Here is a 23,300-nt window from a genome sequence, read left to right on the forward strand (position 1 = left end):
TAAAATTTTAGATTACATCAAACTAAGATTGTTATCTTCTAACAGGAGAGATTGAATCAACTTCAATATTGCTCTTTATATTTGACTAATCCACAATCAACAGGAGTCTGTTTAAAAAGGTTTACTAGCTATTTAGCTTACTGATGCACGTTGTGTGTTTTCTCTGTCATCATATTGGCTTTTCAGTTTAATGATGTAGGCCTGTTTTCTCTGTCAACTCTATTTTATTTTATTTTGTTTGTTTTTCGACAACATCTAGTATTTGGATTCGTGTTTAAAGAGTATCAGAAAGATGACAAATCAGAATTTTTGTATACAGGAAGATGACAATCGAGAGTTTTTGTGAGGGTATGATGTATGGGAAGTGTAAATTTTTGTGGTAGAAATAGTGTAAAACTACAAAAATAAATAGAGACATGTATATGACTATTTAAATAGAGACATGTATATGACTATTTCAAGATGAGAAAAATGAGCCGTACATTAGCCATGAGATCATTTAGCCTTTGACCCAAAAAATTGGAATGGTTAAAAAAATTATTGAGAGAAAATTGATTTAAAAAAATCTATATTGATTATCTATAATAATAATTTTAAAAAAAAGTATTATTATTTTTAAGTGGAGAGTAACTAGACACATGGAAAGCCGGTTTAAAAAACATTGTAACAAGCCATTTGTGAGTATTCGTGAATCAATCATTCGCACTATATCGCATACTAGCTCTTTTTAAAAAGAGGACTCCTATGGAGGACGACAAATGTAACATTAATTACTACTACAATAAAAGTGGTGCAATGCTTTTGTATCTCTAACATAAATAAAAATAAGAGATCATAAAAAGCAGAAGGTGATGTAACGGTTTTGTGTGCATTCATTGTTATTCGTCATCTCATGCCTTGTACCATTTAGCTTTTCCTTTTTAAAAAATGATATTTTTTTTGTTTATTTACTTACAAGAAGAGTTTGTTTTAAGGCTTAAATGCATTTTTGGTCCTCCTATTTCAAAAAAAAAAAAATTTATCTTCATATTTTAAAGGTTAAAATATGGTTTTAGTCCTTGCAAATATGTCACGTTTTGATTTTAGTCCCTGTAAAAAAAATTGTTTTTGGTTCCTGCAAAATTTTTTGTTTTTGAAAATAGTCCCTGGAGGAACTATTTTAAAAAACAAAAAACTTTGCAGGGACCTTTTTAAAAAACAAAATATTTTGCAGGGACCAAAAACTACAAAATGGATTTAGTCATCATGTGTCACGTATGCAAATCATCACAAAAATGAGGTCAGGGACTATTTTAAAAAACAAAAAATTTTGCAGGGACCAAAAACAATTTTTTTTTACAGGGACTAAAACCAAAACGAGACATATTTGCAGGGACTAAAACCATATTTTAGCCTATTTTAAAAAACCAACATTTTGGTCTCCTAAGTTTGATTTTTTGTGAGGCATATGTGGCATTGATCACTAATATTATTACACTTATTCACTATCTACTTTGAATAACCTTGCTTTGGAAAAAAATTCATGAAGAATTTTGGTTACAATATTATGCTTCTTGCAAGGCTTTTAGTTTAGACACTCTGAAGGGGATTTAGTAAGTATTTTATACATGTGCTACATTGGGTTTGGCTGTCTATTATTTTAATTTATTAAAAGTTAAAACAGTTTTGCATGACAGTTCATTGGCATATCTTCAAATTGTATCACCAAAAAACCCGTCAAAAACCTGTGAAATTTTAGTTCCTATTTCAGTTTCAGTTTTGAAATTCACTAGTGTAGTACACCATAGAATACAGGATTTAGAATGAGATGTTGGAGGCAGCACATTATTGAAGATTAAAAATGAAATTGAAATGTAGACTAATAAATCATCTTATCCATAATTCCTTTTCTTTATCATTTAGCTCCTGCTTTCTCGAAGGCTGCAAAGTATTTCTAAAAGTTACGGTATGTAAGAAATGTTAAGATAAGTCAAATATCCTGTTAACTAAATTAGGCAGTAAATATATTATGATAGTCAATTGTACTGTGTGTAGTTAATTGGCAGACACATTCCCTGAATAGAGGAGGAATATAGGGAGTCTTTTGTATATATGTGTAGCGACATATTCCCTTAATAGAGGAGGAATTATAGGGAGTCTTGTGTATATATGTAATGTTGCTTTATTCTATGATGACATATATGAAATTATTCTCTGAAACTTTTCTACATGGTATCAGAGCCAACACTGACTTCCTCTCTACAATATAGGAATTAGTGCTTGTAGGTTTCTTTGAATAATTTCTTATGGCTTCTTCCGAGAATGATAAATCGGAGAAACCGTTACACAATTCTTCTGCTGCTATCCACTATCATGATGCACTAACTCCGGAACGACTTGACGGCAGCAACTATGTCGAGTGGTCGTTGAATGCACAAAACAAGATCAGAGGCAGAAAACGTTGGGGTTACGTCACCGGAACAAAGGCTGCACCAAAAGACCAGAAATCTGAGGAATATGAAACATGGGAAGATGAAAACTGCTTGGTCAAGTCTTGGCTTCTGGATTCTATGACCAAAGAAACCAGATCCCTCTTCATTCGCTTGGCTACGGCAAAGGAAATTTGGGAAACCGTGAAGGAGACGTATTCAGTAAACCAAGATGCATCAAGAGCATATCAATTGTATCGTGAGGTAATCTCTACTCAACAAAATGGTGGATCTGTTATTACATACTTTAGTAAATTGCAGAGGTTATGGCAAGAGTATGATGCTATAAATGATTGTACCATGGAATGCCCTAAAGATGTTGAGAAGTATAACAAGATGATTAACTCCCAACGAGTTTATGTTTTTCTGGCTGGACTGGATTCACATTTGGATGGAGTTCGTGGTCGTATCCTTGCTACCACTCCGCTCCCAAATGTTCAATCAGTGTATGCAACTGTTTGTGCTGAAGCAAATCGCCAAGAAGCTATGCTTGGTAGTGAGCCTACTGAGGGGTCTGTTTTCTCTGTGAAGAAATATCCCAAGAAAGGAGTTCGTAAGTGTACCCACTGTAATGGTGATAATCATGTAGTGGAAGCATGTTTTAAACTCCATGGATATCCAGATTGGCATCCAAAAGGAAAAAATAATTCCAGCAATAAGGCAGAAAATATGAAAAGTCATAATTCTACAGCTGCAGGATTCGTAACCAAATCAGGTATATCTAACTCTGCTCTTAATCTTTCTGTTGTTACTAGGGGTAGAGATTGGATAATCGATACAGGGGCTACTGACCATATGACTTGTGAACGTCATGTATTTACTAATTTTTTTCCTGGTAGTTCTCATTCTAAAACTATCATTATTAATGCCAATGGAGTCCCTTCTCCTATTGAAGGTGTTGGTACTTTATCCCTCTCACCCTCCTTATCAATATCTGATGTCTTATTTGTTCCTACTTTGAATTGTAACCTTCTCTCTGTCAGCAAATTAATCAAATCACATTCTTGTGTTGCTATGTTTTACCCAACTCATTGTCTTTTACAGAATATTCACACCAAGGAGAAGATTGGCAGTGGTAGACAAAGTGAAGGATTGTATTATCTTGAAAATGTATCACAACAAATCCATAATGGAGCATTGGTTCATATTGCAAGTGATCAAATACAAGATAAAAATAAAAATGAAATTTGGCTATGGCATAAACGATTAGGACATCCTTCTTTTAGTTATCTAAAGAAATTATTTCCATCGTTATTTCATAAATGCCATATTTCAGATTTTCTTTGTGAAACTTGTGTAATGGCAAAAAGCCATCGTGTTGTTTATCCTTTAAGCAATAAAAAAACTGATTTTCCTTTTTCGTTAGTACATACTGATGTTTGGGGCCCTGCCCCACGATCTACGCATAATGGGAAAAAATGGTTTATCAGTTTTGTTGATGATTGTACTCGGGTAACTTGGGTATATTTGTTAAAACATAAAAGTGATGTGTATGATGTGTTTCGTTCCTTTCATCAAATGATAGTTACACAATTTAACACATGTATAAAAGTGATTAGATCTGATAATGGAGGGGAATATTTTAAAAAGGAATTAATGGAGTTCATGAACTCTAAAGGCATTTTGCATCAAGCTACATGTCCTTACTCACCCCAACAAAACGGAGTGGCTGAAAGGAAAAATAGACATATATTAGAAGTGACACGATCACTCTTAATAGATGGTAATGTTCCATCACATTTGTGGGGCGAGGCTGTGAACTCTGCCGTTTACTTGATTAATCGAACCCCTTCTAGTGTGCTTAACTTTAGAAGACCTCTAGATGTGTTGTCTGATCATTGTGTTCTTCCTTCCATTGTTCATTTACTTCCTCGTGTTTTTGGATGTGTTATATATGTGCACTTACACCCACATCAACGTACAAAGTTTGAAAAACGAGCTGTTAAATGTGTCTTTGTTGGGTATGGATCAACTCAAAAAGGTTATCTTGCTTACCATCCCACATCAAAGAAATTTTATATTTCTATGGATGTGACATTTCATGAAGATAATTTTTTTTATGTCGATTCTACACTTCAAGGGGGGAATGAAAATGAAGTGCAACATCATGATATTAGTCTATTTGACTTTTCAAATGTAAAATTATCTTGTGAGGATCACTCTGCAGGAAGTGAACCAGTCCTAAATATGGACATTCCACTTTTAGATAATACAATGTCTTCCGATCATATCCAACTAACTCAATCTTCTCCACAGGTTCAACATGACTCTTCAGAGGTATCTCTTTATCCTATCCTTGATAATACATATACAGATGAAGTTGATCATGTTTTTAATTATGAAACTGATCATGAAATTGATCCTGGTTTACATGAGACCACCATCACACCTAACACTGAGTCGACTACCGTCCAATATATTCTTCCACCCCGGTCTAATCATGGTCAACCTCCTGTCAGATATGAACCAGACCCTCAATCCAAAGCTAAATATCCCATTAGTAATTATGTGTCAACTCACAAGTTATCTCGGTCATATGCATCATTTGTATCTCAATTATCCTCAATTTCTATTCCTAGTAATGTACAGGAAGCTTTGGCAGATCCTAGATGGACGGAAGCAATGGCTGAGGAGATGACAGCTTTAGAAAAGAACAACACTTGGGATATTGTGACTTTACCAAGTGGGAAGAAACCAGTGGGGTGCAAATGGGTTTTTTCAATAAAACACAAAGCTGATGGAAGTATTGAGAGGTATAAAGCTCGCCTAGTTGCTAAAGGTTACACTCAGTCTTATGGTGTAGATTATCAAGAGACGTTTGCACCGGTAGCCAAGCTCAACACTGTGAGAATACTTTTGTCACTAGCAGCAAACCAAGATTGGCCTCTTTTACAATTTGATGTGAAAAACGCTTTCTTACATGGAGAAATTTTAGAAGAAATTTATATGGATTTTCCACCAAGTATGGCAGATTCCATGATAAATTCAAATGGAATGAAGGTTTGTAAATTAAAAAAGGCTTTGTATGGATTAAAACAACCCCCAAGAGCATGGTTTGGAAGGTTCACCAAGTCTATGAAGGCTTTTGGCTATAGAGCAAGTAACTATGATCATACCTTATTTTTGAAGAAAGGAGAAGGTAAAATTACAGCCTTAATTATCTATGTAGATGATATGATAGTTACAGGAAATGACCAAGATGAGATTTCTAGTTTGCAAAAATATCTTGCATCTGAATTTGAGATGAAACAACTTGGAAACCTCAAATATTTTTTGGGTATTGAAGTAGCTAGATCAAACCATGGTATTTTTCTATGTCAAAGAAAATATACTATTGATTTATTATCTGAAACTGGGTTGCTTGGGTGTAAACCAGTTGATAACCCAATTGAACAAAATCATATGCTTTTTCAATGTTCAAATTCAGCTAGCATAGATAGAGGGAGGTACCAGAGGCTAGTGGGAAAATTAATTTATTTGTCTCATACACGTCCTGATATTACCTATGCAGTAAATGTTGTTAGTCAATTTATGCATGATCCACGCAAGCCTCATATGGATGCTGTTGAGAGGATTTTGAGATATTTGAAGTCTACTCCCGGAAAAGGAATTTTATTCTCAAATCATGGAAACTTAGAGGTTGAAGGGTACACCGATGCTGATTGGGCAGGGTCAAAAAATGACAGAAGGTCTACCTCTGGTTACTTTACGTTTGTAGGAGTAAATCTTGTAACCTGGAGGAGTAAAAAACAACCAGTAGTAGCAAGATCTAGTGCTGAAGCAGAGTTTAGAGGCATGGCACTTGGGGTATGTGAACTTTTGTGGGTACGGAATGTTTTGTCAGATATGGGGTTTAAACCAAAGGAAGCTATGAGGTTGTACTGTGATAATACATCAGCAATAGCAATTGCTCATAACCCTGTCCAACATGATAGAACAAAACATGTAGAGATTGATAGACATTTCATCAAAGAAAAGCTTGAAGCTGGAGTAATTTCCTTTCCCTTTGTAAGATCAGAACTGCAGTTAGCTGATGTTCTCACCAAAGGAGTGACAAGCAGAGTGTTTAATGAGTCATTATTCAAGTTGGGAATGTGTGATATCCATGCACCAACTTGAGTGGGGGTGTTAAGATAAGTCAAATATCCTGTTAACTAAATTAGGCAGTAAATATATTATGATAGTCAATTGTACTGTGTGTAGTTAATTGGCAGACACATTCCCTGAATAGAGGAGGAATATAGGGAGTCTTTTGTATATATGTGTAGCGACATATTCCCTTAATAGAGGAGGAATTATAGGGAGTCTTGTGTATATATGTAATGTTGCTTTATTCTATGATGACATATATGAAATTATTCTCTGAAACTTTTCTACAAGAAATAACCTTATCATGTTAATTAGCCTTATTTGATTTGAATTTACAAACATTAGAGCATTGAACAACAGCCACCTATGTTCATCCAAGAGCTGCTACTCACGCTCCAGAAGCCGGTGAAAATAGTGTTTTCAAAATTTTATAATATTGACTTTCTCATATTAGTACATTTTTTTTTTTGACGCATCTCATATTACCACATAAAAATTTGGTTTTGGTGATATAAACAAATAAAATCTACAACTGATGCGATGTAAATATTTAACGGATTTTTACATACAATTTTTTTAATAGAAACATTGTATCAATGGTGATAATTTTCATTTACTATTTTTAAACAACAACAACAACAACGCCTTATCCCACTAAGTGGGGTCGGCTACATGGATCAAATGCCGCCATAATGTTCTATCAAAGACCATATTTGGATCCAACTCATTGACCTCTAAATCTTTTCTAATGGTTTCTCTAATAGTTTTCTTAGGTCTTCCTCTACCTCTTTTAACCTGACTCTCCTCCATTTGATCTACTATTCTTACCACGGCGTCTACGGGTCTTCTCTCTACATGTCCAAACCATCTAAGCCTATTTTCTACCAACTTTTCTACTATAGGTGCTACCCCCACTCTCTCTCTAATGATGTCATTCCTAATCCTATCATGTCTAGTCTTACCACTCATCCAACGCAACATCCTCATCTCCGCTACGCTTACTTTACTCTCGTGTTGGCTCTTAACCGCCCAACACTCCGTACCATACAACATTGCCGGTCTGACTGCTGTCCGATAGAACTTTCCTTTCAGCTTAAGTGGTACTTTCTTATCGCACAAAACACCTGAGGCTCTTCTCCATTTCAACCACCCAGCTTGAATACGATGATGTACTTTTTTTATAAAATTACCGCAATGTTGTGTGACGCGTGTTAATGCATGAATCTTTTACTAGTTCTATTGATAGTAAACATTACTTTTCCTGCCTAAAAATAGCTTTGAAGTTCGATATGTAGTTAATTGGCAGCTTCAATGTCTCACACCTAACAACCATGATAGTATATGACATGTCGGGACGCTTCAAAAAGAATTCCGTTACAATGAACAAATTCGAAGTGATGAAAGTAAACTTCATTATAATATCCACTTTGGAGGTCACTAATTAAAAAAAATAAAAATACGATCATATGATAACAATCATTATAACGTTCAAGATAAAATGTGCATAAGCAATCATAAAAGAAAATTTACAGAATAAATGCAATAACAATTCTTGCTGAAGTTGCTTATTTTGCTCAATAACGGAATTCTTCTCATCCGATAACTTCGAAGAAAGCGCTGTTGTCTGGCATGATAAGAAATTCAAAATGAGCACCAATTTTTCCGAATTCAAATCTTACTAAGAACAATTCATTCATAAATAGGGTTTACTGCGCGTTTGAGCAAACAAAGTCTAAATAAATGACATGAAGTAATCAACTTCGAAAAGATTAGCAGTATAGTAAATAAGTACATAAACTCATAAAACATTAAAACTTGGGCATTTAAATTTTCAAAAACCTTTCAAAGATAGATCCTTAAACTGCATTATAATCATCATGATATTTTATATGTCTCGGTTATTACATTATTACACTGACATGAAAACTTGTCCTTTAAAAATTATATCTGAACTGCTTTAAAAAAATTAAACTAAAAACTAACTTACGAGGAAAGATAGATGCTTGAGGAGACAAATCTTCATCAGATCCTTCTTGAATTGGGGATGGTGTTTGAGGAGGATCATCATAAACTACTGTCACTTTGCATTCTTCAACTTCATAGCCAGATTCCTTTTTAAACTAAATGCAACGAGAAAAAAAGACGATTCAATCATGTAAAGTGGACATAATGCATTTTTATTTTTGTTTGAAAACTCGGTATCCGACTCAAGAACTAGAGTACACTTAATACGTCATTTCATACATACAATATTAATGTGACTCTCTAAACTATGTCAAGAAACAATTTGATATTTGTTGTTACCATTTCAGCTGGATTGATATTTTTCATGGCTGTTCCAGGCCTTAGAAGTATGCGTTGAATGAGATGCGTGTTTCTGGCGGCATGTGTTGTAACTACAATGTGAATATGCCACAAACAATCATTAAGGATGCTATTTAGTGTGAATTGTTAGAAAAGTGAGTATGAAAGAATAGAACACGTGACGTTATACAACTAATCCCATGCAAACATTGTTTCAAAAGTGAACAATTCACTTTTAAGGGTAAAAATCATTGTTTCATGTTTGTAATCTTTGTGCTGCCTATTCACTTCTTGTGTTAGGTATGCTTTCAATAAATTTATCCGTTAAAAAAAACAATGATTTGTTAAGCACATACACGGATACAAACACCGGACATGACACCAACATGGACACATTGACATCGGAAAAATGAATTAATTGATGTAATCACAATTGTCAGTGTCAGACATTGACCTAAGTCGGATAGAGAGGTCAGTTCTAACGATATCAATAGTTAAGAGGTGTCAACACAGTGACATCGGAAAAATGAATTAATTGATGTAATCACAATCTTTGATGCTTGTGTCATATAAAATGAAAAGGATCTAAATAAGTTAAGAGTACATGTTTCAATAAACCTATGATAGAAAGAGAGAGAATAAAACCTTGAATTACACCAGGTTTCGTTGGATTAATCTGCAACAACACCATCAATATAAAAACAAAAATAAAAGACACAAATTCTCAAACTCAAAAAAAGTCAAAAAAAAAAAAAAGTGAAAACATGATTGAAGAATGAAATAATGAGTACCTTGATACGAACAAAATCATCTGATTTGTTAGTCATATGGACAGTGCATGAAATGTTCTTTCCCAATTCAACTGTTTCACAATAAAATCGAAGAATAAGAAATTAGAAAAAAAACTGAAATTTGTATAAAAAATAAAAAAAAAAATCCCAAAACTAAGATTAAGAATTACATGGAACCCTAAACTCTTGATGCTTCGTCACTATATAACAACAAGTATCTTCTTCTTGTGATTTCAATTGGTAATTATCTGGTTGCGATTTCAATTGTTCATAATCCCCATAAAATGAAGAAACAGAGTTGGAACAATGTGGGTAAATAAAAGAAGAAACTGTTTGTCCCATTTTATAGGATGTGTGTCACAAAAGTGTTGTTTTTCCAGGGATTGAATGAGCATAACAAAGGGAAAGAATGAGCCATTTTATATTTCTAATTGATACGTGAATGCGGTTACAAGGACTAAATTAGAGAATGATTTTTGAACAGATAATATTATTAATGAAATCCAATCATACCAAGCTGTATTAATATTGTTTTTCTGTTATTTTTTGGTTTGTGCACTACCAAATTCATAAATATTCTCTCTGCAATTTATCTTGATTTGTTACTTTTTTCTCAGTCTGACTTAACCTCACTCGAAAAGAATATCAAAAGTAGTCCATAATATGTTTATATACGGAGGAGAAACTAGACCTAGAGTCATTATAACAAAGGGACTAATTTATCTTCAATCTAAAAGTGTTTCACAACCCTAAGAAAAAGGATAAAAAGGAAAATAAAAAAATTTATGAGAGAGATAGACACACATAATATATTAAAAGATTTATTAATTCATGATAATGCAAAACACTACAAGTTGTCCTACTCCCACATTTTGAGATCTACTACAAGTGGTATTAACCACACCATCCAATAAATTTAATTAGAATTCCTATCATCCTCTATCTAGTCAAACAATCGATTGGATATTCAAACAACTCATAAAAAAGACAAGGCCACAAAATGCTTTCCCATAACCACTGCCAAAAAATCTTTTAGGCGCGATAAGTGTGTTTTCAATGCGACAAAAATCTTCATGTCTTTTTAACTAGATCTGAAAATCTGTACAATCATGGCATGAAGTACCCTTTCGTGTATGGGATCAGAGCTTCTTTTGCTTCAAATTTCATCTCTATACATTCAAATTTATTTATTTATTATTTTCTCCATTCAGCATAATTTTGAAACTTATCGAGTCCTAAGAAATCCTAAAAATTCATAAAATCTTTTGAAATCTTAAATTTTAGTGCTATAAATCCATTAAAATCCTTTGTTATGAGGGAACTTCTACAATTAGGGTTGGGAATAGGCCAGGTCAGGCCAGACCTTAGCCTGGCCTACGAAAAAAATTGTAAGCCTGAGCCTGGCCTATGGCCTTTCATAGGCCTTTTTTTTGGCCTGGCCTGGCCTATCTAAAAGCTTGGCCTGGCCTGAAAGCCTATTTACAAGCCTACTTATTATAAAGGTCATTAAACATTCTATTTTATCTACTTTTAAATAGGCTAAATAGGCCTTAAAGCCTATTTCAATGTAATGCTGGTCTATCACTATAAGGCCTTAAAAGTCTATTTCACTATAAGGCCTTAAAGACTATTTAAAAAGTCTATTATTTGAGTTGTTTATTTATTTTTATGTTTAATATAAATTATATTTTATTATAAATAAAAAATAAATTTTAATAACATGCATAAACATGCCGGCCTATTAGGCTTTGTAGGCTTTTTTGATAGCCTAAGTCTGACCTATTTACTTAAATAGGCTTTTTGAAAAGCCTAAGCTTAGCCTTTTTAATAAACAGGCCAGGCCAGGCTTAAACAGGCCAGGTCGTAGGCCCCTGTAGGCCGGCCTGACCTATTCCCAACCCTATCTACAATACATTCGTAAATTGAGGTGTACCTGGACTCTTGTTTTATAAATATATAAATTAACGATCAATTTTATGAAATAAATAGTTATTTGTCGGCATTTATATTTTAGAAAATATCATTTCATAAGAAAAACACATCAATCATTGTTTATAAGAATCATAGTAATTTTTTTACATATTACCGTATAAAATAATCAAAGTTCTCTATTATGAGCGATAAAAATTCAAAAAAATTCAATTTTATTTCGTTTATGCTTTTGGTGAATAAGATACAATCATTATAATTATAAATGATAAAAAATATTATTTTCCTTCAAAAAACCTACTCAGTTAACTATAAATTTAAGGGTTTGGTGTACTAGTACACTCAAATACGTTGGGTGTACAGTAGAATTTGCTTTGTTATAAACCTTGAGTGCAGAAATTAGTCAGTTAAAGTCTCAGAGTCAATATTATCACACTAATATTTATATGATTCATTCTTCAGAAATTGAAAAATCTTAAAGATGGTTATTTTACTAAAATAGTCTTTTAAAATCTCAATCTAGTAAGGATAGTTACGCACAAATTTTTTGTAAAGTCCGGTCAGTCCCAAAAAACCAGTCAGTCCCAAGACAACATAGCTTTAATTTTTTATGGATTAGACATAATGTTTGAAGTTACTTCTAAATAAAGTTCTTAGCTTTAAATAAAAATAACGTTCTTAGCTTTAAATTAATATAGAAAAAATATTTTATGCTCTTAATTTACTTAAACAGAAAATATTTTAAATACCTTCTCAGTTAAGTTTTTTGGGTGACTTCTCAATTAAGTTATAACCAAATGATATGTAGCAGTAGCACAGTAATTAAAAATATCATAAAAATATCTTTTTTTTAGGGAAGAAAATATCATAAAAATATCTTAAAATCCTTTTTAGTAGCATTATAAACTCCTTTTTATTATTATCACTCTGAACGATGATTTAACTTTTTTGAGTGGGTTTTGCTTTTCGTGATCCCTAAAATATCATTTCCAGCTTCTTTAAAAACAAAAAAAAAAAAAGGATTAAAAATCTCATTTCCAGCATGCTTGCGGCTTCAAATTCAGATTGCAATATGAAGAGATGCGTTCCAGTGGTCTCGACAAATAATAAGGTTAAGGTAAGAAGTCAATCTCATATACCTGACGATCTCTTCTTCTCTATTCTCTCAAAATTGCCTATTAAATCTTTGAAACGATTTGGATGTGCTCATAAATCATGGTCTCTTTTGATTGATAACCCGCATTTCATGACTCTATACCGCAATTGTTTCTTAACAAACGATAATTCTTATTACGATCATACATCTCTCCTTTTACATAAAAAATTCAAACCTCAAGATGGTGATGATTCTCATGATGAAACTTTTGAGTTGTATTCTGTTTCTGGTGAGAGGTTTGAGAACATGGTCAAATTAGATTGGCCAGGTATCAAGTTAGATCCGATGATTAGGGATGAAGCGGAGTATGATTCTGGCTTTAATATTTTAGGTTCTGGTAGTGTTCATGGAACTCTTTGTCTCCTTTGTGCACGGCAACAAAATATTATATTGTGGAATCCGACTACTAAGGAATTTAAGCTTCTACCTCCTAGCCCATTTGACTCTGGACCTAACTGGGCTGTTTTGGTTGATCATCATGGATTTGGTTATGATTGTGTCAATGGGGACTATAAAGTGATGTGCCATGGAATAATTATCGATGAAATTAATTACGGTCCCTATATGTGGGAGATATACAGTCTAAGAAGTAACTCTTGGAGAAAACTTGTTGTGAATTTGGAACACAGGCCTATCGGTCTTGAACAGGTGTACATCGATGGATTTTCTCATTGTCTATGTAAAAGTACAACACATAACGAAGCATATTTGTTATCATTTGACTTGAGCAATGAGATTTTTCTTACAACACCCATACCCTCAGACATGGATGATTATTTTCATATTTTTTCAGTGTGGATTCACTTGGTGCTTTTAAATGGTTCTATTGCGTTGATCTTAAACTACACAGACACATCTACTTTTCACATTTCAATTTTGGGTGATCTTGGTGTAAAAGAATCATGGACTAAAATCTTCAGTGTAGGACCTTTACCTTGCCTTGAGTATCCTATCGGAGTGGGAAAGAAGGGTAGTATGTTGTTTGGAAAAAAAGACGGTGGACTAGTTAGGTTTGATTTAAACACCCAAAAGATCGAGGAGCTTGGTATAATAACAGAGAGATTTTGTTGTAAGATACTAATTCATAAAGAAAACCTTCTTCCATTTGAGGGTGCAAATATTTAACTGTTTTGTTCTTATTTTCACCCAAGAGGTATATAATTGTGGTTATTAAGATTTTACCTTGTACAAAGAGTGGCTTGTCAATTGTATCAATAAAGTTGCTTGTTTTATCCACAAATTATATGATTTCTCTTTAAATTATATCATTTCTTTACAGCATGACTGAAACTAAAGTTCAAGCAAACACGTTTATCTGATTCCAGTTCTCCAATGTGTCCTTAATTCTGTGTGGTAGATCTGAAATGAACTTTCTGTATATTAATTATACCAAGCATATTTTGAGATATTCTTTCCGAAATTCAATTATGCAGTGCATGCTTGTTGTGGCTAATAATCTATTTATACAGTGTAAGGTATTTCTTGATCTCGAAAATAATCAAATAATGTCAAGGATAAAATTGTGATTCTCAGTTTGAAGTTTCTCAACATTTCCAAAAGGTGATGCTATTTATCCCCGAGAACAAAATTCACGAAGCTGTCGCAAAAGCATTATGGCCGATAGATTTTGCACTAGATTAAATGATGGGTGGGTCAAGGTAGAAAGGGGGTACCACAATAAAACGCTTTTGTGTGCCGTGGTGCTCTCGTGATAGAGATTCTCGCGACATGAAGCATTACCCATTTTGAAATTCTTCTGCTTTAATGCGTTTGAAACAAGTCAAATTTTCAAATGTGGTTTTTGTTGATTCATTCGATTGAAATGTATTTACGACCACTGAAGATTTGCTACCTTGTGAAGCAAGCCTCCTCCACATTTCTCTACTTTCACTCTCTTTCTACATTATGATTAAGTCGGATTAAGAAGATTAAAACAGAAGAATCAAACCAAATTATCTCAGATAGCAAGAACAAGTACAAAGGAGTTGTGGTTCCTCTGCATCAAATCTCTTAATTTCCCTTGAACAACTTCTTCACATTATCACATTTTTCCATTTAGTTTTTTTATTAAGAAAAGAAAAAAAAATACAAGGAAAGTTTGAGGGGACAAATGCCTATACTCAAAGAAGCAATGAAAGAACATGAAAATAGCAACTAAATCCTAAACCAAGGCCAACACAGAGAAGAACCTACCTAGATGTACAAATGCATTAATGAATAGCCGCCAAATAATATTCATGTCTATTGTCAAGTGCAAAATAAGCAACAACAACGTCATTTTTTTTGGTCCTCATTTTTATCGCGGGTTTGAATGCACTCAGTTTTTGGTCCTCTAGACTGCTGCAGTATGTTTTTCTTCTTCTTTATATTTGAAACAAAAGGAGTAAATGACTTATAATCTTTACCACATCATCGACATAATTCTGATATTGCATATATATCAGATCCTGATCATCAGATGAAGTATCACCCCGTAGTGCTTTTAAGATTGCCACTCTTCTTAATGGAGCGCCACTATCGATAGGTGCAATGCTGAAGTCTTTTGAATCAAGAACAACTATGCGTGCAACATTTTTATCTGAGCAAATATTGATAAACTGCTGCTTGTATCATTATTACCTAATATAACTCCATCAGAATTGGTGATGATCTGTATGAAGAAAGTTACATTTGTTCGTGGAACTTCAGCTGAAGAAATCTAAATCTTTCGTCTTCGAAGGTTCAACTTTAATAGTTTCCACGTGGCTTAGAAGGTTTTTATTTGTCCCATATTGAAGTATTTTGTTCAGTTACGGATTACTTAAGATAATTCATGCAATGAACCGTAAAATGGTTTGCCAGGTATCTAAGTTATTGTTCTTCACTACAAGAGAAAAAGTGCTTATAAGCTTGTAACAACAAATAGAAGTTGAATTGGGGAGCTTATGAACAACATGAGAGGTTTCAACTTAAATGGAAGAAACAAGACCATCAAAAACTAGTTTGTAAATTATTTTCAGTATTATCCATTTACGCCGCAGCGTTGTAAATTCTTTATTCTTTACCAGCACCCTTTATAATAGCACTATAAATAACCTTAAAATAGCGCTATCTAAGCCCATTTTTGTAATAGTGCTTAAAAAGGATCAATGTGAGTTTAACTAAGTTTGTAGGGACATTGTATGATCTATACAAGGGTCAAAGTTTGATATCCAAATTTCCCACTTATTCACTTTAAGAAAGAAACTTTTTGTTTGGCTGATTGAAAAAAAAAACAAAGAAAGAAAGAAAACACTTAAAACGGTGGTGATTTACAGGTGGTAACCGGCAAGAACACGCGAGCTTAACATGGGGAAATCATGCAATTGTCCCAGCTAAAAACTTACAAAAGTTGAAAGTACACCACTGTCAATCACAAATAGAGGGATGAGAAAATATTTTGGGGGGATTTGAAATAGAAAACTTGAGTGAAAAGGAGAATATTGCAAATGGAATGAGACAGGACATGTGTACAACGAAACATCTTTTTCTAGGAGACCAACACTGCATATAATGTTTGAGTTTGAATAAAATAACAAGATATTGCATATGAAATGGTATGAGTTTGAAACCCCTATTTTTTTGATTTTTGTAGAAAGAGCATTTAAAAAAAATTATATGCAATTAGTGACATAAAAAGAACATCTTGCAGGTTGGATGTTTATTGTATGGACGAACAACACATTGTTTTGTGATGTTGGTCCACACAATAATCATCAAATCTACAAGATCCTCATTTTATGCCACTTATAGCATATATTTTTTTTTTCAAACCCTCTTTCTACAAAAACAAAAAAACAAGGGTTTAAAACCTAGCCCATTCCATATGCAATATTTGGTTCTTTTATTCAAAGTCAAACACAACATGCTTTGTTGGTCCCCTAAAAAAAAATGATGTTTTGTTGTACACATGACCAATCCCATTCCGTCTGCAATATTCTCCTTTTTAATTTCAATCAAGTTTTCAAGTTCCCCTCAACATTTTCTCATCCCTCTATATTTAGTTGACAGTGTTGTACTTTTACCTTTTACAATGGTCATGGATGTGGCCCCATTGATTACTCCTTGGTATCAAACCATAACTATTAGTTGATCCTTTGATGTCCTGGTTTTACTCTCAATTGTTGCACTCTATGGGAAAGTTTTTTGTGGGATTTCAATTTTAGGAGCAAAGGGATTCTCATCATTCTCTTCTTTTACTAATCATAGTCTTAAACTAGCTATCATATTCTTCCATAGAAAATTTCATTAAAAGTTCATGTCTTTGAATATACTAATTGTTAATTAGCATTTAGCTGAAATATTTGGTTGAGATTTCCTCTTTGCCATTTTCAATTGATGGACCACAAAACAAAATTTCCTGCCAAGAGGTATATCCTCATGATATCTCACATCCTTCTATGCCACATCACTCAACTTTTGCCACATGAGATTGGAGGATGATGTGTCATGTTAAACTCAACAATTCACTCTATGTCTCTTATCATACACAAAAAATCCCTAAGATTACCTTTCAACAAACCGTTTCCAAATTGTAACTGAAAAAAGTCCTTTGAATGTCTAACAAAGCCATTATAAACTTACATTAAATTTATACTGACCATACTTAATATCATTTAGATTTATACTAATGTGTTTCAGAGAGTGACAACATTTCAGTTTAAGGTTTGAATGTGAATCACTAAGTATAAGATTAGATTACATCAAACTGAGACTATTATCATTTGCATTTGTAACCAAAAAAAGAAAAACTGAGACTATTATCTTCTAACACGAATAATTGAAGCGTCAATAAAAGGAATGTTTTCAAAAGGGTTTATCTATACCATTAATTCCATATCAACAGTCACGCTCAAAATATATGTTTAATCAATAATGTCAGCATCAATAACCATTGAACCAATCAATTATTAGTATATAAAAACAATTAATTTCATGATTTAATCAAACATTTCATAAATTTTAATATTTGTTATCTTTTCATCAAATATTCAATGGCATCGATATTTTAAAAAAAAAAAAACTTAAAACTCATCTTAAATTCCAACTTCTTCAATCAAATGTACCATAATTTTTTTTTTGAAGAAATGTACCATAAAAAATTGAAAAACGATAGTGCACATTACTAACCTCTTTGTCTATCTTCTTGCCTACCTCTCTTTGTCTTTTCTTCTACAAGCAGATGAAAGTGGCGTCAATATCTTAAGACGGTAAGTTGTGGATTATAAAGTACAATCAATAAAACGAGAATCTTGATTGGTAATATAATTTTTGGTTGTATGGTTGTTGTGGTGGAATTGATTGCTCTGGGAGGTTGTTTTAACTTTCTTTTAGTCGGAGGTTGTCTACATCTTGCATCCAGTTTTCCAAGGGTGTCTTGGCTTGTGGGTTTATGACCTTGGTGTATGGGACTTCTTGTAGGGGTCATTTTTTCAAGATCATAAAAAAGGGGTCATTTTTTCAAGATCATAAAAAATAGTGAAAATAGTGTAAAAAGAGGAACATACATGACTTTTTCAAGATGAGAAAAATGAGGGATGTCATTAGTCATGAGTTTTGATGAGAAAACTTAGCCTTTGGACCCAAAAAAGTGCAAAAACGGTTAACATAAGTCATGAATGGATATAGATTTAAAAAGAATTCTATATTTATTATTATAACTAGCGAAAAGACGGACAATCACGTGCTCGTCTTTCCGTTTTTTTTATTGCCCTAACGTTGAAAATTATGAATGGTGTTTTTTAAGAAATTTTGATTTTGATTAAAACTAAATAAATATAAATATTTGAAGTTTTCAAGTTATAAAAAATCAAACTAACCATGATTATCTATTTCAACGACATAAATAATAATAGAATATAACAAAAAAAATCTAAATTATTCTTTTAACGACACCAACGACAAATTTATTATAGGAAAAGTTGTTTAACTGCAGCATCAAACAGCCTATTCTTGACGCTCTTTAACTGCAGGTTTGTCAAGACACCTGAAGATCAACATACTAACAACAAACGTAAGGTTTGTACAAAGACTCAACATCTCAAAAAAGTTTTCCTTTTTGGGATCTTTAGCTTCAGGGCATTAATATGTAACAAAGATACGCCTTAGAAATATCAGCGTCGCTATGACAAGACAAAACACATTAATCTTCATCTTCAATTCGTCAATTTCCATTAATGGCTACAACCTAAAATGAGCAAATATTTTTTAATATTTAAATTTATTCTTATCTATTTTATTACTGTTGTAGATTGAATCAAAATTTGATGGATGAAGAATATTGTTGCTAAAAATATAAAAGTTTTGTTTCAAATATATTTTGTGCTGAAAATATATTTATGGACAATAAATATATTTTTGTACCATATGAAAAAAGATTTGATGCAAATATATTTTAAAAAGGAATATTTGATGCAAATATTCTTCCACTGAAGGAGAGAAAAAAAAAAAGAAACGGATCTTCAGCGTGATATCCATTCCAAATTGATGAGTTATATTTCTCTATAAATATAAAGGGAAATGTTAACTTGTGCCCTTAAGGCACAAGTTTATAAACCAAATGTAGAAATAATGTATTGGAATGCGTGCATTAAATTTAATTTTTAATGTTTTAATGAATTGAATGCACAAAGTTTAAGAGAATATTTCTTTTTTTGGATTTCTTAACATGTGCCATATGGACACAAGTTAACACTACCCAAATATAAACCTTGTATTAGATAAAACCTTGAGTGTAGAGAGCCTGGAAAAAAGGGTTTAGGAATTTTAGGTGCTTCCACAAGTTTACACCATAACCTCTTCAACCATCGAAATGCCTTCTGCCTTCTTGAAGATTCACTTGCTTCCGATTACCCTTGTTCTTTTCTGGTAATCCCAAAAGCCATGCCAAAGATTCTTCAAACTCCAGAATGCCTTCCATCTTCTTGAAGAATTCCCTTGCGCACAACTAGAGCATATCACCCAAAGTCTCCATAGTTGTACCATTATTTGTGGTGTCATCAACTCCACCTCAAGCTGAGGTTTATGTACCTCAACTAGCAAATGCGTACATCCACTATAACTTTCACCTTGCAACTCCACCTCAAAGGTTGATCATGAGTATTCTTACCTCCGCCTCTTCAGACTGACCATGAGTATTTTTCTCACCGCCTCTCAAGGATAATGTTGAGCGTTTAATGTCTCTTCAGAAGACCACAACTCTATAAGACATCAGTCCTAAGATGAGAGACAACACCTTCACCTTTGAAGGCTTTCTCACACTTTTGTTGTATTAACACCGCTTTCATCTTTACCTTCCAAAACCCAAAATCATTATATCCGATAAACTTCTCAATATCCCACTTCGAACCCATGGTGCCTGATTATCGATTTGATCCTTGCCCCACTGTGGGAGCCAATTGTTGTGAATTCGTTGAAAAATCAGACCAGTTACATGTGTTATTATTTGTATTGAAAATTGAGGGTACTTTTGAAAAGAGAAAAAGGCAGCGTAAAAGAGTTGTAAGAGGTTATTTTGTTATATATTATGAACAATTTGAATTGGTCAGATGAGGACACAAATTTATTTTGCTTATTATATATATCGTGGTATTTTTTTGTCAATATTAGTAAAAACAAATATTGCAGCAAAGTCAAGCATACAATTTGTATCTTAGAAAAACAACAATATTATCCGATCATTTGAAATTGTTAGCACTACATCAAGGAAGTGGAGAATGCTCTTTATTAAGGATTATATTTTACACATACAAGAAACTTGTGATTTTCTAATTTTTAAAAGGAGGTTCTTTCAACAACTCAATATGAAGATATCTCAAGAGCTGCTAATTTGGAGAAGAGTATGGAGATATATCATATCTTTCTACAGAGTCACCGCCAAGTAGAGGTTTCGAGTAATTAGGGATTATTTAAACTTCTTCGTGTCATATATAATGGTCTTTATGAGGGGGAGACAAAAATGTGTTCAACACTCCTTTTCCCTTAACCATGGTTTTATCCCATTGGGTTTTCCTGATAAGGTTTTTAATGAGGCAAATTATGACACAGAATGATGTTGTACTCTTTTTCCTTCACTAGAATTTTTTCCCATTGGGTTTTTCTCTAGTAAGGTTTTAATGAGGCATATCCTCGATGGAGATCCAAGGGGGGGTGTTATGAATATTATAAGTGGATGTCCACCTCCCTGTGCTTATCTATTAAGTGACACCTTTGCTTAACTCTTAAGTCACACATTTATGTACTTATCCCTTAAATACTTAACTCTTAAGTCATATCATTATACTTCTCTATAAATAGAGATCACATGTAACATATTGTATATCACAAGAGAATAATATAATCCTCTTTCTTCTTCTCTTTATTTTTGTTCTTATTCTAATAGTTTCATAACAAAATCACATTTTTAGCTTCTTTAAAAACAAAACAAAAAATCTCATTTCCAGCATCTTGATTGCGGCTTCAAATTCAGATTGCAATATGGAGAGATGTGTTCCGGTGGTCTCAACAAATAATAAGGTTAAGGTAAGAAATCAATCTCATATACCTGACGATCTTTTTTTCTCTATTCTCTCAAAATTGCCTATTAAATCTTTGAAACGATTTGGATCTGTTCGTAAATCTTGGTCTCTTCTAATTGATAACCCGCATTTCATGACCCTATACCGCAATAATTTCTTAACAAATGATAATTCTTATTACGATGATACATCTCTCCTTTTACATAAAAAAATTGAACCTCAAGATAGTGATGATTTTCGTGAAGAAACTTTTGAGTTGTATTCTGATTCTGGTGAGAGGTTTGAGAATATGGTCAAATTAGATTGGCCAAGTATCAAGTTTGATCCGATGTATTGGGATAATCTAGAGTATGATTCTGGTTTCAATATTTTAGGTTCTTGCAGTGTTCACGGAACTCTTTGTCTCCTTTGTGCACACCAAAAAAATATTATATTGTGGAATCCGACTACTAAAGAATTTAAGCTTCTACCTCCTAGCCCTTTTGACTATGGACCTAACTGGGCTGTTGTGGTTGATCATCATGGATTTGGTTATGATTGTGTCAATGGGGACTATAAAGTGATGTGCCATGGAATAGTTATTGGCGAAATTAATTACGGTCCCTATATGTGGGAGATATATAGTCTAAGAAGTAACTCTTGGAGAAAACTTGATGTGAATATGGAATACAAGCCAATCGGTGACCAGGTTGGATTTTCTCATTGTCTATGTAAAAGTGCAACACATAACGAAGCATATTTGTTATCATTCGACTTGAGCAAGGAGACTTTTCTTGCAACACCCATACCCTCAGGCATGGATGATTTATTTCATAATTTTTCAGTGTGGATTCACTTGGTGCTATTAAATGGTTCTATTGCATTGATCTTAAACTACAGAGACACATTTACTTTTCACATTTCAATTTTGGGTGATCTCGGTGTAAAGGAATCATGGACTAAAATCTTCATTGTAGGCCCTTTACCTTGCCTTGAGTATCCTATCGGAGTGGGAAAGAAGGGTGATATGTTGTTCAGAAAAAAAGATGGTGGACTAGTTAGGTTTGATTTAAATACCCAAAAGATCGAGGAACTTGGTATAATAATAGAGAGATTTTGTTGTAAGATACTAATTCATAAAGAAAACCTTCTTCCATTTGAAGGAGCAGATATCTAACTGTTTTCTTATTTCCACCCAAGATGTATATGGTTGTGGTTATTAAGATTTTACCTTGTACAAAGAGTGGCTTGTCAATTGTATCAATAAAGTTGCTTGTGTTATCCACAAATTATATGATTTCTCTTCAAATTATATCATTTCTTTACAGCATGAGTGAAATTAAAGTTCAGACAAACGTGTTTATCTGATTCCAGTTCTGCAATGTACGGTGTACCCTTAATTCTGTGTATCTGAAATGAACTTTCTGTATATTAATTATGTCAAACCTATTTGGTTTGCTTTCAAAACCAATTTTAGATATCAAAACACTAGAGAGTTCTTTTATATTATATTCTTTTGGAAATTCATTTATTCAGCGTATTCTATTTCATAACAAGGATGAGCCTAGGTGTAGTAACAATTAAAGTCATTATTATTTCACTGCAATTATGAAATTCTTCAGCTTTAAGGCGTTTGAACACAAGAAAAATTTTGATATGTGGTTTTTGTTGCTAAGAAATTTTTTACAAGGAAAGTTTGGAGGGACAAAAGCAAGCCTATACCCAAAGAAGCAAAAAAAGAACATGAAAATAGCAACTAAAGCCTAAACCAAGGCCAACACATAGAAGAATTATAATATTTAACTTTTTTGGTAGCCGCCGAATAATATTCATGTCAATTGTCAAGTACAAAATAAGCAACAACAACTTCATTTTCAGGTCCTGATTTTTATCACGGGTTTGAATGCACTCATTTTTTGGTCCTCTAAACTGCTGGATATATTTTTCTTCTTTCTATTTGAAACAAAAGGAGTAAATGACGTATCATCTTTACCATCATCGACATAATTATGATATTGCATATCTGTCAAATCCTGATCATCAGATGAAG

General features: G+C 33.1%; 4 protein-coding genes across 4 annotated transcripts; 3 read left to right on the top strand and 1 right to left on the bottom strand.

The window, feature by feature from the left end:
- The first annotated feature begins 1,967 nt into the window (after window positions 1-1,967).
- On the top strand, window positions 1,968-3,649 carry LOC146925398 (uncharacterized). Its single transcript, XM_085710324.1, has 2 exons — window positions 1,968-3,183; window positions 3,513-3,649. Exons 1-2 carry the CDS (start codon window positions 2,286-2,288, stop codon window positions 3,545-3,547), a joined length of 933 nt encoding a protein of 310 aa, XP_085566450.1. The 5' UTR covers window positions 1,968-2,285; the 3' UTR covers window positions 3,548-3,649.
- Window positions 3,650-7,952: 4,303 nt separating this feature from the next.
- Window positions 7,953-10,226, bottom strand: LOC146925399 (vesicle-associated protein 1-1-like). The gene is made up of 6 exons (XM_085711009.1): window positions 9,823-10,226; window positions 9,653-9,723; window positions 9,507-9,537; window positions 8,862-8,953; window positions 8,545-8,677; window positions 7,953-8,181 (listed from the first exon to the last, which is right to left on the bottom strand). Exons 1-6 carry the CDS (start codon window positions 9,992-9,994, stop codon window positions 8,150-8,152), a joined length of 531 nt encoding a protein of 176 aa, XP_085567135.1. The 5' UTR covers window positions 9,995-10,226; the 3' UTR covers window positions 7,953-8,149.
- A 2,304-nt stretch (window positions 10,227-12,530) lies between these two features.
- On the top strand, window positions 12,531-13,977 carry LOC146925400 (F-box/kelch-repeat protein At3g06240-like). Its single transcript, XM_085711010.1, has one exon. It carries the CDS (start codon window positions 12,624-12,626, stop codon window positions 13,860-13,862), a length of 1,239 nt encoding a protein of 412 aa, XP_085567136.1. The 5' UTR covers window positions 12,531-12,623; the 3' UTR covers window positions 13,863-13,977.
- Window positions 13,978-21,100: 7,123 nt separating this feature from the next.
- LOC146925401 (F-box/kelch-repeat protein At3g06240-like) lies at window positions 21,101-22,542 on the top strand. Its single transcript, XM_085710325.1, has one exon. It carries the CDS (start codon window positions 21,231-21,233, stop codon window positions 22,425-22,427), a length of 1,197 nt encoding a protein of 398 aa, XP_085566451.1. The 5' UTR covers window positions 21,101-21,230; the 3' UTR covers window positions 22,428-22,542.
- The last annotated feature ends 758 nt before the right edge of the window (window positions 22,543-23,300 follow it).

The sequence above is a fragment of the Medicago sativa genome, chromosome 5 (genome assembly GCF_051527215.1).
Source record: "Medicago sativa cultivar Bolivia chromosome 5, Bolivia_mono, whole genome shotgun sequence".
In the NCBI taxonomy this organism is placed as follows: Eukaryota; Viridiplantae; Streptophyta; class Magnoliopsida; order Fabales; family Fabaceae; genus Medicago; species Medicago sativa.

Bases quoted from the DNA above. Each gene is read 5' to 3' on its own strand.
- LOC146925398 (XM_085710324.1), top strand. From the start codon at position 2,286: ATGGCTTCTTCCGAGAATGATAAATCGGAGAAACCGTTACACAATTCT. The intron at 3,184-3,512 runs GTATATCTAACT...TGTCTTTTACAG, and splicing joins AGGATTCGTAACCAAATCAG to AATATTCACACCAAGGAGAA.
- LOC146925399 (XM_085711009.1), bottom strand. From the start codon at position 9,994: ATGGGACAAACAGTTTCTTCTTTTATTTACCCACATTGTTCCAACTCT. The intron at 9,724-9,822 runs GTAATTCTTAAT...ATTGTGAAACAG, and splicing joins TCAAGAGTTTAGGGTTCCAT to TTGAATTGGGAAAGAACATT. The intron at 8,182-8,544 runs GTAAGTTAGTTT...TTATCATGCCAG, and splicing joins TCAAGCATCTATCTTTCCTC to ACAACAGCGCTTTCTTCGAA.
- LOC146925400 (XM_085711010.1), top strand. From the start codon at position 12,624: ATGCTTGCGGCTTCAAATTCAGATTGCAATATGAAGAGATGCGTTCCA.
- LOC146925401 (XM_085710325.1), top strand. From the start codon at position 21,231: ATGGAGAGATGTGTTCCGGTGGTCTCAACAAATAATAAGGTTAAGGTA.